Here is a 14284-nt window from a genome sequence, read left to right on the forward strand (position 1 = left end):
GATGTGTGGGTGGATGTATTAGAGGGGTGGATGTGTGGGTGGATGTATTAGAGGGGTGGATGTGTGGGTGGATGTATTAGAGGGGTGGATGTGTGGGTGGATGTATTAGAGGGGTGGATGTGTGGGTGGATGTATTAGAGGGGTGGATGCGTGGGTGGATGTATTCGAGGGGTGAATGCGTGGGTGGATGTATTAGAGGGGTGGATGTATTAGAGGGGTGGATGTGTGGGTGGATGTATTAGAGGGGTGGATGTATTAGAGGGGTGGATGTATTAGAGGGGTGGATGGGCTGTATTTGTCTTTGGACAGTGACTTGTCTTTCTTTTATTTCCTTCAGCACGTTGGGTGTGAAATTATACATTTTACTATGATGTTAGTCCAGACTGTCAGATTTATTTGAGGGTGTTTTCATCCTTATCAGGTGAACTGTTTAGAAATGAAGCACTTTTTGAACATAGTTTCTCCCCTCCACCCATTTTACACCACAGTGCCAAAACTAACAAAAAATATATTTACTGTCCAAATACATTTGGACCTCATTGTAGGTACTGTACCTACTATTGTAGTGGTACAGAATACCTTTCTTCAGATAATGAAGATGTGGTGTGTGGAGGTGTGTGTGTAGGAGGAAGTTATGAACATGTGTGGTTGATTAGAAGACATGCCTGTTAGTGTGGTAGTGGTAGCGTGCAAAACATTAGAGGTGAAAGCACTTGGTGTGTGTGTGTGTGTGTGTGTGTGTGTGTGTGTGTGTGTGTGTGTGTAATGGTAGCGTGCAACACGTTAGAGGTGAAAGCACTTGGTGTGTGTGTGTGTGTGTGTGTGTGTAGTGGTAGCGTGCAACACGTTAGAGGTGAAAGCACTTGGTGTGTGTGTGTGTGTGTGTGTGTGTGTGTGTGTGTGTGTAATGGTAGCGTGCAACACGTTAGAGGTGAAAGCACTTGGTGTGTGTGTGTGTGTGTGTGTGTGTGTGTGTGTGTGTGTGTGTGTGTGTGTGTGTGTGTGTGTGTGTGTGTGTGTGTGTGTGTGTGTGTGTGTGTGTGTGTGTAGTGGTAGCGTGCAACACGTTAGAGGTGAAAGCACTTGGTGTGTGTGTGTGTGTGTGTGTGTGTGTGTGTGTGTGTGTGTGTGTGTGTGTGTGTGTAACTGACCTTATCATTGTTGTAATAAGAGAGGTTCTCTCCATCAAACTTCACCCATCTTCTCTGAAAGACACAGTTTCTGAAAGTGAAAGAAGGAAAGTTGAAGAGCTGAAAGTAGTATGAATGTAAACAAAAACATTTTTTAAAATGAAAAGTGTTGTTTTGAACTACTACAGAACAGCATCTCCACCCAACCACAAGACAAGTTAAATCAAGTTCATTCTGTACAGTAGAATAGTATCATACACAAGCCTACCATATGGTACAGTAAAACAGGGTGTGGGTTATGCTGTTAAAATAAATGAATATTCAACATCTCAAACTAAGGCAGGTTGACAACTCTATGCTAATCATGTGGTTTCAGAAGAAGGGCACAAAAACAAAAAAAGGGAAGTGACAGATTTTTTTTTGTAAGAGGAACTATGAAAGCATAAACAAGCAGAGAAATACAAATATAAAGTAAAGCAACCGCTGGCTAGCTCTGAGGTTGTGAAAACTAAAATAAGGTTTGGTTTCTCACACCTAAACAGAAGAGGATGAGAACAGAAACAAGAAGCTCTGTTAACCCACTTAAGGATTCTGGGTAGAACCTTGGTCGAGTTCCTGCACGACTACATTGCAGACGCATACCAGATCTTACAACGCCTGGGTGTTTAAAAAAGGTACATTATGCAGAAAATCGCTCCTCCATTTCCTGGTTGCTAAAATTCTAATAGTTCGCCTAATTTCAGTTTATGTGACAAAACAAGCAACGTTATAGTGTAGATATTTATTCTATCATCTAAAGCGCTCTGAAATATATTATAAATAACCCAAAATATTGTACTTTCAGCTTTTTTGAAGCCGATAGATGTAACAACACACCATGTCTGCCACAGTGTTAGTGAAACCTTTGACCTCTGCCAAAAGGTCTGGGCATTAATGGCACAGGTGGTGTTAGTGTAACCTTTGATCTCTGCCAAAAGGTCTGGGCATTAATGGCACAGGCGGTGTTAGTGTAACCTTTGACCTCTGCCAAAAGGTCTGGGCATTAATGGCACAGGCGGTGTTAGTGTAACCTTTGACCTCTGCCAAAAGGTCTGGGCATTAATGGCACAGATGGTGTGCTTGTATAACTGCAAGGGTTGCTGGTTTAAACACTGGTCTGGTGGCTAACAGCTCAAAACAGTTTTGAATGAACTATTACAGTATGCTAGAATTTACCATGGATAGTCAAAAGTAATTTTCTGTAGTTTTCAAAAGGTGAATAATTCAATTCATTGTGAAATTCTTACATTTAAATAATAAGGCACGAAGGGGTGTGGTATATGGCCAATATACAACGACTAAGGGCAATTCTTAGCACGACGCAACACGGAGTGCCTGGACACAGCCCTTAGCCGTGGTATATTGGCCATATACTACAAAACCCCGAGATGCCTTATTGCTACAATAAACTGGCTACCAATCTATTTAGAGCAGTAGAAAATAAATGCTTTGTCATACCCGTGGTCAGACAATCAGCATTCAGGGCACGAACCATCCAATTTATAATGTAAAATATGACTCAATTCCAATTTAAATCAAATAAAAAAAAATTAATGGTTATAAGTTAATGACCTTTGAAGGTCATATACCTCAGCCATAAAGACACAACAAAAAGATCCCCCTCGTACACTAGGGCCACATCTTACATGTTCCTTATACAGCTTGTAAATCCTACACATTTATATAGCCCCATTAGGGGCATTAGCCCCATTAGGAGCATTAGCCCCTCCCCCCACACCCCTAGTGCTACACCACCGGTGTTGGTTTTGAACTGATGTAGCTAGCTGGGTATGTTATGTGGGAAAATGTAGGACTGGCATTTGGACGTGAGCTAGCTATCGTTATCTAGCTTCTGTGTCGAGCTGTTGTTGTCAGCTGTTTTCATCTGGCTCTAACTAGCTAGTGGCTGAAGTTATTTATGTAACAAACCTTCCATTAAAAAAAATATATAGCTTGCTACCTTCCTTTGCCTGTTTTCGGTAGCTAATTAGATAGCTAGCTAACACCAGTCAGCTGAAAGCTAGCTACAGGTGCTAGCTGCTGGACTTTGGACAAGAAACGTTAGCTAGATAACATTAGCTAGCTAATCCAAAAATATTTTTGTATTTATTATCCTCAGCTGGAATACCGCCATACAGCTAGCTAGCTACAGTAGCCTAGATTTGTTCTCAGCCACTTCTTACAACTGGCAGGATGTGGCAGCTGTGTTGTTGCCGAACAACTGAGTTGACCCAGCTAGAGCTCTGAGATTCAGCTGAAAAGATGTCAGAAATGCTACAAAAAGGTAGCACATTGTTGAAACGGAAATGTGCATGTGAGAGCGATTAAATTCTAAAAACGATTGCACCTACAAACTTAGTCACTGTTTATTTTCTTATTTGTTTTCACTTTAGTTCATTTCGTAAATATTTTCTAAACTCTATTTCTTGAACTGCATTGCTGGTTAAGGGCTTGTAAGTAAGCATTTCACGGCAAGGTCTACAAATGTTGTGCTCATGTGACAAATACAATTTGATTCGATTTGAATACAAAATGTTTTAAATCCAAAAGGTCACTGTAATGGACGCTATAGTTTAGTTTTAATCCGACATGTAGAATTTGAGCTAGGTAAACGCAGAAAACTCAATTGCTAACGACCCTGTTAAAAATCCGGTATGTCGTTCTCTGTAACAGCCGGACGGCACATGACGATAGGCAAGGAGTGTGTTGTGTACCTCCAATCAAGTTGATTTGTGAATTTCATCGACATTAGTGTGATATTGGCTCATATATGATGGTCGGTAGATTTCAATGTAACATTGAGCTTCAACTAATGCAGACCATAATAGAATAGTACAATAGAATACTACTATGTGATGTTCTATTTCATCCTGTGGTCTTACCCTTGCGGTGAGAGCTTGTCCAGCCACCCCATCTTGAGTTTGGTCTTAGGGGCCCCGTAGAAGCAGGCGTAAGGGGAGATATTATCCTCGTGGTCTGCGGGTAACACGGGTAACGTATTTTTCACTAGACCTCCCAGCGTGTCAAAGGGCTCCGAGTAGAGGTCACACACCACCATTGTCATGGGAACGACCTGGGAGAGGGCGGGGCCGGGCAGGGAGCCGGAGAGGAGGGGCTCCGGGGTCGCCATAGCAGCGTTAGGCCAAGCATGATTGGATAGTTCCCAACTGGTCGTGCACTCTTCCACTATAGAGTAGTCATCTTCATAGAGGTTGTGGACCGTTGAAGTAGGTGGAGGGACCTGTGTCTTGTTCCTGGACTCCTTGATCTTACCATGCTTCTTTCTGTGGGATAGGGTGACGTTGAGTTGAATTTAATATATCAATCAAACAATACATATATATCAGTCATCATTTTGAGCCTGTAATTGAACCCACAAATGCTGATGCTCCAGATACTCAACTCATCTAGTCTAAAGAAGGCCAGATTTATTGCTTCTTTAATCAAAAAACTGTTTTCAGCTGTGCTAACATCATTTTAAAATGATAAACTTGGATTAGCTCACACAACGTGCCATTGGAACACAGGAGTAATGGTTGCTGATAATGGACCTCTGTACGCTTATGTAGATTTTCCATAAAAAAAATCAGCGGGATCGTGCCAGTGAAAGTGCAGGGCGCCAAATTCAAAACAACAGAAATCTCATAATTAAAATTCCTCAAACATACATGTATCTTATACCGTTTTAAAGGTAATCTTGTTGTTAATCCCACCACAGTGTCCGATTTCAAATAAGCTTTACAGCGAAAGCACCACAAACGATTATGTTAGGTCACCACCAACTCACAGAAAAACACAGTCATTTTTCCAGCCAAAGAGAGGAGTATCAAAAAGCACAAATAGAGAAAAAATTCATCACTAAACTTTGATGATCTTCATCAGATGACACTCATAGGACTTCATGTTACACAATACATGTATGTTTTGTTTGATAAAGTTCATATTTATCAAAAAAAAATCTCAGTATACATTGGCGTGTTGCGTTCACTAGTTCCAAAAACATCCGGTGATTTTGCAGAGAGCCACATCATTTTACAGAAATACTCATTATAAATGTCGATGAAAATACAATTGTTAGACATGGAAATATAGATATACCTCTCCTTAATGCAACCACTGTGTCAGATTTTTTTTAAACTCTTCGGAAAAAATAAACCATACAATAATCTGAGAACGGCACTCAGAAAAAAAATGTATCCGCCACGTTGGAGTCAACAGAAATCAGAAATAACACTATAAATATTCCCTTACCTTTGATGATCTTCATCAGAATGCACTCCCAGGAATCCTAGTTCCACAATAAATGTTTGATTTGTTTCAATAATGTCCATTATTTATGTCCAAGTAGATACTTTTGTTAGTACACAAATCCAAACGCTCTTGCAGGTCCAGCCGAACGTGGGACAAAAACTTCAAAAAGTTATATTACAGGTTGAAGAAATATTAAGTATAGAATCAATCTTTAGGATGTGTTTAGCATAAATCTTCAATAACGTTCCAACCGGAGAATTCCATTGTCTGTAGAAAAGCCATGGAACGCAGGTCGCTATCATGTGAAATGCTCCTGACCAGGACCTGGCTCTCTGCCAGACCACTGACCCAAAGAGCTCTAATCCCCACATCACAGTAGAAGCCTCATTCAAGTTTCTAAAGACTGTTGACATCTAGTGGAAGCCTTAGGAAGTGCAACATAACCAATAACCCACTGTGTATTCAATAGGGGCTGGGTTGAATATCGACCAACCTCAGATTTCCCACTTCCTGTTTGGATTTCTTCTCAGGTTTCTGCCTGCCATATGAGTTCTGTTACAGTATACTCACAGACATCATTCAAACAGTTCTAGAAACTTCAGAGTGTTTTCTATCCAATACTAATAATAATATGCATATATTAGGAACTGGAACTGAGGAGCAGGCCGTTTACTCTGGGCACCTCTGGGCACCTTACATCCAAGCTACTCAATACTGCACCTGCAGCCATAAGAAGTTTTAAACTCAGCAAAAAAAAGAACGTCCCATTTCAGAACTTTGTCTTTCAAAGATAACTCGTAAAAAATCAAAATACGCAGATCTTCATTGTAAAGGGTTTAAACACTGTTTCCCATGCTTCTTCTTCAATGAACCATAAACAATTAATGAACATGCACCTGTGAAACGGACGTTAAGACACTAACAGCTTACAGACGGTAGGCAATTAAGGTCACAGTTAAGAAAACTTAGGACACTAAAGAAAGATGCCCAAGGTCCCTGCTCATCAACGTGCCATAGGCATGCTGCAAGGAGACATGAGGACTGCAGATATGGCAAGGGCAATAAATTGCTGTGAGACGTCTAAGACAGTGTTACAGGGAGACAGGATGGACAGCTGATCATCCTCGCATTTTCAGACCACGTGTAACAACCTGTACAGGATCGGTACATCCGAACATCACACCTGTGGGAAAGGTACAGGATGGCAACAACAACTGCCCGAGTTACACCAGGAACGCACAATCCCTCCATCAGTGCTGACTGTCCCCAATAGGCTGAGAGAGGCTGGACTGAGGGCTTGTAGGCCTGTTGTAAGGCAGGTCCTCGCCAGACAACACTGGCAACAACACCGCCTATGGGCACAAACCCACCATCGCTGGACCAGACAGGACTGGCAAAAAGTGCTTTTCACTGACGAGTCATCGTTTTGTCTCACCAGGGGTGATGGTCGGATTCGCGTTTGTCGTCAAAGGAATGAGCTTTGCGCCGAGGTCTGTATTCTGGAGTGGGATCGATTTGGAGGTGATGGGTCTGTCATGGTCTGGGGCGGTGTGTCACAGCATCATCGGACTGAGCTTGTTGTCATTGCACGCAATCTCAACGCTGTGCATTACAGGGAAGACATCCTCCTCCCTCATGTGGTACCCTTCCTGCAGGCTCATCCTGACATGACTCTCCAGCATGACAATGCCACCAGCCATACTGCTCATTCTGTGCGTGATTTCCTGCACGACAGGAATGTCAGTGTTCTGCCATGGCCAACGAAGAGCCCGGATCTCAATCCCATTGAGCACGTCTGGGACCTGTTGGATCGGAGGGTGAGGACCATTCCCCCCAGAAATGTCAGAGAACTTGCAGGTGCATGGTGGAAGAGTGGGGTAACATCTCACAGCAAGAACTGATGCAAATCTGGTGCAGTCCATGAGGAGGAGATACACTGTAGTACTTATTGCAGCTGGTGGCCACACCAGCTACTGACTGTTACTTTTTATTTTGACCCCCACTTTGTTCAGGGACACATTATCCCATATCTGTTGTCTGTGGAACTTGTTCAGTTTATGTCTCAGTTGTTGAAATATTTACACATTAAGTTTGCAGAAAATAAACGGAGTTGACAGTGAGAGGACGTTTATTTTTTTGCTGAGTTTTTATATATATATATATATATATATATATATATATACACTGCTCAAAAAATAAAGGGAACACTAAAATAACACATCCTAGATCTGAATGGATGAAATATTCTTATTAAATACTTTTTTCTTTACATAGTTGAATGTGCTGACAACAAAATCACACAAAAATTATTAATGGAAATCAAATTTATCCACCCATGGAGGTCTGGATTTGGAGTCACACTCAAAATTAAAGTGGAAAACCACACTACAGGCTGATCCAACTTTGATGTAATGTCCTTAAAACAAGTCAAAATGAGGCTCAGTAGTGTGTGTGGCCTCCACGTGCCTGTATGGTCTCCCTACAACGCCTGGGCATGCTCCTGATGAGGTGGCGGATGGTCTCCTGATGGATCTCCTCCCAGACCTGGACTAAAGCCAACTCCTGGACAGTCTGTGGTGCAACGTGGCGTTGGTGGATGGAGCGAGACATGATGTCCCAGATGTGCTCAATTGGATTCAGGTCTGGAGGGCCAGTCCATAGCATCAATGCCTTCCTCTTGCAGGAACTGCTGACACACTCCAGCCACATGAGGTCTAGCATTGTCTTGCATTAGTCTAGCATTGTCTCGCATTGATGTCCCATCCTGGATGAGCTGCACTACCTGAGCCACTTGTGTGGGTTGTAGACTCCATCTCATGCTACCACTAGAGTGAAAGCACTGCCAGCATTCAAAAGTGGCCAAAACATCAGCCAGGAAGCATAGGAACTGAGAAGTGGTCTGTGGTTGCCACCTGCAGAACCACTCCTTTATTGGGGGTGTCTTGCAAATTGCCTATAATTTCCACCTGTTGTCTATTCCATTTGCACAACAGCATGTGAAATTTATTGTCAATCAGTGTTGCTTCCTACATGGACAGTTTGATTTCACAGAAGTGTGATTGACTTGGAGTTACATTGTGTTGTTTAAGTGCTCTCTTAATTTTTTTGAGCAGTGTATATATATATATATATCAAATCAATCAATATTTATCAATTAACAATATTTGTGTAAAGCTTTTTACAAATGCTATTTGTGTTACATTTGTGTAATACTTTCGCATTTGTAAAAATGTAATTACAATTTTGGTTTTTGCAATACTGTACAGACAACTGAAGCAGGGTTTAGCAACCATACCAATTTCAGTAGTTAAACGCCTTCCTCTTTTGAAATACTGTTAGACTATTTGTGGCCTAAGCAAAGGTAGTCTTTACTGTTATAGGGGCAACTATTGTGTATCGGAGTGACTCTCATCTCACCTCGGCTTCTTCTGCTTGACATTCTCTTTGATTTCTTTCTTGAACAGTTCTTTAGTACCCTGGTCCTGAGACAGAATAACACAGATTAGTCATAAAGTCACACAAGGGCACTTTCAAAACAGGCATTGTTAGACTGATAGCATAGTGACTAGGTTAGCTTAGCGGCTAGGCTAGCAGGTGACATTTCTATTAACCTCAGAGGCCAAAGTGAAACTCTCAATTTGCTCAAGTTTACTCTCAATTTGCTCAAGTTTACTCTCAATTTGCAGTGAAAGAAGAGACAGGGGGAAGTGGATGTGTGTGGGCAGACATATAGAAAATAGAACTGGATAGTGAGTTTCTCTCTTAGCTTCTTAGCTACTTCCACATAATCTCAAAACAGTGAACATGTCAAGATTCTGAGAATATGTGCTCTGTGAAAGGGGTACCAATAAACACATATCAAAGGAAGGAAGGACAGGTGGGGTGGGGCCGCAGGTGGGGTGGGGCCGCAGGTGGGGTGGGGCCGCAGGTGGGGTGGGGCCGCAGGTGGGGTGGGGCCGCAGGTGGGGTGGGGCCGCAGGTGGGGTGGGGCCGCAGGTGGGGTGGGGCCGCAGGTGGGGTGGGGCCGCAGGTGGGGTGGGGCCGCAGGTGGGGTGGGGCCGCAGGTGGGGTGGGGCCGCAGGTGGGGTGGGGCCGCAGGTGGGGTGGGGCCGCAGGTGGGGTCAACCAGGCTCTGATCAGGCTCCCCGTGACCAAAGGAAGGAAGGATATGACAGGTGGGGTGGGGCCGCAGGTGGGGTGGGGCCGCAGGTGGGGTGGGGCCGCAGGTGGGGTGGGGCCGCAGGTGGGGTCAACCAGGCTCTGATCAGGCTCCCCGTGACCAAAGGAAGGAAGGATATGACAGGTGGGGTGGGGCCGCAGGTGGGGCCAACCAGGCTCTGATCAGGCTCCCCGTGACCAAAGGAAGGAAGGATATGACAGGTGGGGTGGGGCCGCAGGTGGGGCCAACCAGGCTCTGATCAGGCTCCCCGTGACCGAATCTCTCTGGAGATCTTGTTATCATTGCCTGGCTGTAAATAATGTTCTTATATTGAATGTAATCTATACAATTGTAGGTCTAAGTGCTTAATAGTAGTGCACCTATTTGGTTTCATATACAACTTCAGTATTTCACCTTACCAGTATGTTCTCTGGGTTGTTGTATAGGAATGTTTCTCCATAAGGAACAATGGGAGACAACGTTCTTTGCAGTGGGGCTAGAGTACAGAGAAGGACACACATAAAACATCATTAGTTCTCACAGACAAATGCTCATGGTATAGGTCTACATACTGTTGTTGCACCACATAACCATAACACTTGAATGCATCCTCCCCTCAGAGTTCTGTGTAACATGTTGAAGCATATTCCTACCTTCTCCCTCTCTCTTCTCCATCCCTGTCGTCTCCCCTCCTCCTCCCTCTCTTCTTCCTCCCTGTCGTCTCCCCTCCTCCTCCCTCTCTTCTCCCGCCCAGTCGTCTCCCCTCCTTCTCCCTCCCTGTCGTCTCCCCTCCTCCTCCCTCTCTTCTCCATCCCTGTCGTCTCCCCTCCTTCTCCATCCCTGTCGTCTCCCCTCCTTCTCCCGCCCCGTCGTCTCCCCTCCTTCTCCCTCCCTGTCGTCTCCCCTCCTTCTCTCCCTCTCTTCTCTCCCCTCCCTCTCTCCCTCTCTTCTCCATCCCTGTCGTCTCCCCCCCTTCTCTCCCTGTCGTCTCCCCTCCTTCTCCCTCCCTGTCGTCTCCCCTCCTTCTCTCCCTCTCTTCTCCATCCCTGTCGTCTCCCCTCCTTCTCTCCCTCTCTTCTCCATCCCTGTCGTCTCCCCTCCTTCTCTCCCTGTTGTCTCCCCTCCTTCTCTCCCTGTCGTCTCCCCTCCTTCTCCCTCCCTGTCGTCTCCCCTCCTTCTCCCTCCCTGTCGTCTCCCCTCCTTCTCCCTCCCTGTCGTCTCCCCTCCTTCTCTCCCTGTCGTCTCCCCTCCTTCTCTCCCTGTCGTCTCCCCTCCTTCTCTCCCTGTCGTCTCCCCTCCTTCTCCCTCCCTGTCGTCTCCCCTCCTTCTCCCTCCCTGTCGTCTCCCCTCCTTCTCTCCCTCTCTTCTCCATCCCTGTCGTCTCCCCTCCTTCTCCCTCCCTGTCGTCTCCCCTCCTTCTCCCTCCCTGTCGTCTCCCCTCCTTCTCCCTCCCTGTTGTCTCCCCTCCTTCTCTCCCTCTCTTCTCCATCCCTGTCGTCTCCCCTCCTTCTCCCTCCCTGTCGTCTCCCCTCCTTCTCTCCCTCTCTTCTCCATCCCTGTCGTCTCCCCTCCTTCTCCCTCCCCTCCTTCTCCCGCCCCGTCGTCTCCCCTCCTTCTCTCCCTCTCTTCTCCATCCCTGTCGTCTCCCCTCCTTCTCCATCCCTGTCGTCTCCCCTCCTTCTCCCGCCCCGTCGTCTCCCCTCCTTCTCCCTCCCTGTCGTCTCCCCTCCTTCTCTCCCTCTCTTCTCTCCCCTCCTTCTCTCCCTCTCTTCTCCATCCCTGTCGTCTCCCCTCCTTCTCCCTCCCTGTTGTCTCCCCTCCTTCTCCCTCCCTGTCGTCTCCCCTCCTTCTCCCGCCCCGTCGTCTCCACTCCTTCTCCCTCCCTGTCGTCTCCCCTCCTTCTCTCCCTCTCTTCTCTCCCCCCTTCTCTCCCTCTCTTCTCCCTCCCTGTCGTCTCCCCTCCTTCTCCCGCCCCGTCGTCTCCCTCCTTCTCCCTCCCTGTCGTCTCCCCTCCTTCTCTCCCTCTCTTCTCTCCCCCCTTCTCTCCCTCTCTTCTCCATCCCTGTCGTCTCCCCTCCTTCTCCATCCCTGTCGTCTCCCCTCCTTCTCCCGCCCCGTCGTCTCCCCTCCTTCTCCCTCCCTGTCGTCTCCCCTCCTTCTCTCCCTCTCTTCTCTCCCCCCTTCTCTCCCTCTCTTCTCCATCCCTGTCGTCTCCCCTCCTTCTCCATCCCTGTCGTCTCCCCTCCTTCTCCCGCCCCGTCGTCTCCCCTCCTTCTCCCTCCCTGTCGTCTCCCCTCCTTCTCTCCCTCTCTTCTCTCCCCTCCTTCTCTCCCTCTCTTCTCCATCCCTGTCGTCTCCCCTCCTTCTCCCTCCCTGTCGTCTCCCCTCCTTCTCCCTCCCTGTCGTCTCCCCTCCTTCTCCCGCCCCGTCGTCTCCCCTCCTTCTCCCTCCCTGTCGTCTCCCCTCCTTCTCTCCCTCTCTTCTCTCCCCCCTTCTCTCCCTCTCTTCTCCATCCCTGTCGTCTCCCCTCCTTCTCTCCCTGTCGTCTCCCCTCCTTCTCCCTCCCTGTCGTCTCCCCTCCTTCTCTCCCTCTCTTCTCCATCCCTGTCATCTCCCCTCCATCTCCCTCCCTGTCGTCTCCCCTCCTTCTCCCTCCCTGTCGTCTCCCCTCCTTCTCTCCCTCTCTTCTCCATCCCTGTTGTCTCCCCTCCTTCTCCCTCCCTGTCGTCTCTCCTCCTCCTCTCCCTCCTCTCTCTCTCTTCTACAAAAGTGCAAAAAACTTGTTCTCCCTTTCCCAGACAGACACTAGCCAAACCAAGGACGTTCATTGGCCCTGTGTGAGGCCCAATAGGGACCTCAGCCGAGGAGGGAGGAGAGGGGGAGGAAGTATGAGACCACCCAGACACCATCAGTCTATAGACCCGGGGCGACCCGGTGTGGGCCACCACCTGTCACAGTGACAAATAACATCGCCCATCTCCTGGGGACAGCAAGGGCCGGCAGACATTCCCCGGCGGACGGACACACACATACCTACACAAACAGCCAGACACATACATAGATACGAGCTACTAGATAGGCCATCGAGACAAGGCACTGGGAGATAGAAACACAGCCACCAGGTCCTACTAAGTTGAAGAGGAACACACAATCACACCCATATCTCTATGGACAGGTATGGTGTCTGAGAGACAGTAGGGTCGTTTATCACGATCTATTGGGCTGAGAGAGAAAGAGAAAGGGGGGGAGAGAGAGAGAGAGAGAGAAGGGGGGGAGAGAGAGAAAGGGGGGAGAGAGAGAGAGAGAGAGAGAGAGAGAGAGAGAGAAAGGGAGAGAAAGGGAGAGAAAGGGAGAGATAGGGGGAGAGAGAAAGGGAGAGAAAGGGGGGAGAGAGAGAGAAAGGGGGGAGAGAGAGAGAAAGGGAGAGAAAGGGGGATAGAGAGAGAGAAATGGGAGAGAGAAAGGGAGAGAAAGGGGGAGAGAGAAAGAAAGGGGAGAGAAAGAAAGTGGAGAGAAAGGGGAGCGAGAGAGAGAGTGAGAGTCAGAAATGGAGAGAAAGGGGAGCGAGAGAGAGTCAGAAAGGGAGAGAAAGGGGAGCGAGAGAAAAAAAAGGGGGGAGAGAGAGAGAAAATGGGGAGAAAGAAAGGGGGGAAAGAGAGAGAGACAGGGAGCAACCAAGTAAATCGAATAAAGGAGGAAAAGTAGAGGTAGGAACTAGGAAGAAAGAGGGGGGGAAGTTGTATTTACTGTTGGAAGGAAAGAGACAGATCCACTTTCTATGTTGAAGAGGAACACACTATCACACCCTTATCTCTATGGACAGGTCTGGTGTCTGAGAGACAGTAGGGTCGTTTATCACAATCTATTGGGGGGGCGAGAGAGAGAGACGGAGAGAGAGAGACAGAGAGCGAGAGAGGGAGAGAGAGACCAAGTAAATTGAATAGAGGAGGAAAAGTAGAGGTAGGAAGTAGGACCTAGGAAGAAAGAGGGGGGGGGGGTTGTATGTACTGTATATACTTTTGGAAAGATAGAGTCAGATCCACATTAAACAGATATGGGAACCACCATAGACAGAGGAGAGGCATCAAAACAGACCTCACAACACATTGCATGTATCATTAAAGGTCAATTTGCCAACAAAGTAAAAAAAAACTTCTGGAGTTAGGAGAGTGAAGCGGGATATACACTAGGCCTCACTGGCACAATAGTAGTGCCTGCTGGAGTTAGGAGAGTGAAGCGGGATATACACTAGGCCTCACTGGCACAATAGTAGTGCCTTCTGGAGTTAGGAGAGTGAAGCGGGATATACACTAGGCCTCACTGGCACAATAGTAGTGCCTTCTGGAGTTAGGAGAGTGAAGCGGGATATACACTAGGCCTCACTGGCACAATAGTAGTGCCTTCTGGAGTTAGGAGAATGAAGCGGGATATACACTAGGCCTCACTGGCACAATAGTAGTGCCTTCTGGAGTTAGGAGAGTGAAGCGGGATATACACTAGGCCTCACTGGCACAATAGTAGTGCCTTCTGGAGTTAGGAGAGTGAAGCGGGATATACACTAGGCCTCACTGGCACAATAGTAGTGCCTTCTGGAGTTAGGAGAGTGAAGCGGGATATACACTAGGCCTCACTGGCACAATAGTAGTGCCTTCTGGAGTTAGGAGAGTAAAGCGGGATATACACTAGGCCTCACTGGCACAATAGT

At 47.0% G+C, this 14284-nt stretch overlaps 1 protein-coding gene across 1 annotated transcript in view; it reads right to left on the bottom strand.

Annotated features, from left to right (window-relative positions):
* The window catches only part of arap2 (ArfGAP with RhoGAP domain, ankyrin repeat and PH domain 2), a 260125-nt gene that overhangs the window by 221513 nt on the left and 24328 nt on the right, over window positions 1–14284 (bottom strand). Inside the window, exons 4-7 of the mRNA XM_031831383.1 lie at window positions 9999–10075; window positions 8838–8902; window positions 4052–4453; window positions 1152–1221 (exon numbers count right to left, since the gene is read on the bottom strand). Coding sequence (XP_031687243.1) covers window positions 1152–1221; window positions 4052–4453; window positions 8838–8902; window positions 9999–10075 — 614 coding nt within the window. The remainder of the gene's footprint in view (window positions 1–1151; window positions 1222–4051; window positions 4454–8837; window positions 8903–9998; window positions 10076–14284) is intronic.

Source organism: Oncorhynchus kisutch, linkage group LG9 (assembly GCF_002021735.2).
Source record: "Oncorhynchus kisutch isolate 150728-3 linkage group LG9, Okis_V2, whole genome shotgun sequence".
NCBI classification, from domain to species: domain Eukaryota; kingdom Metazoa; phylum Chordata; class Actinopteri; order Salmoniformes; family Salmonidae; genus Oncorhynchus; species Oncorhynchus kisutch.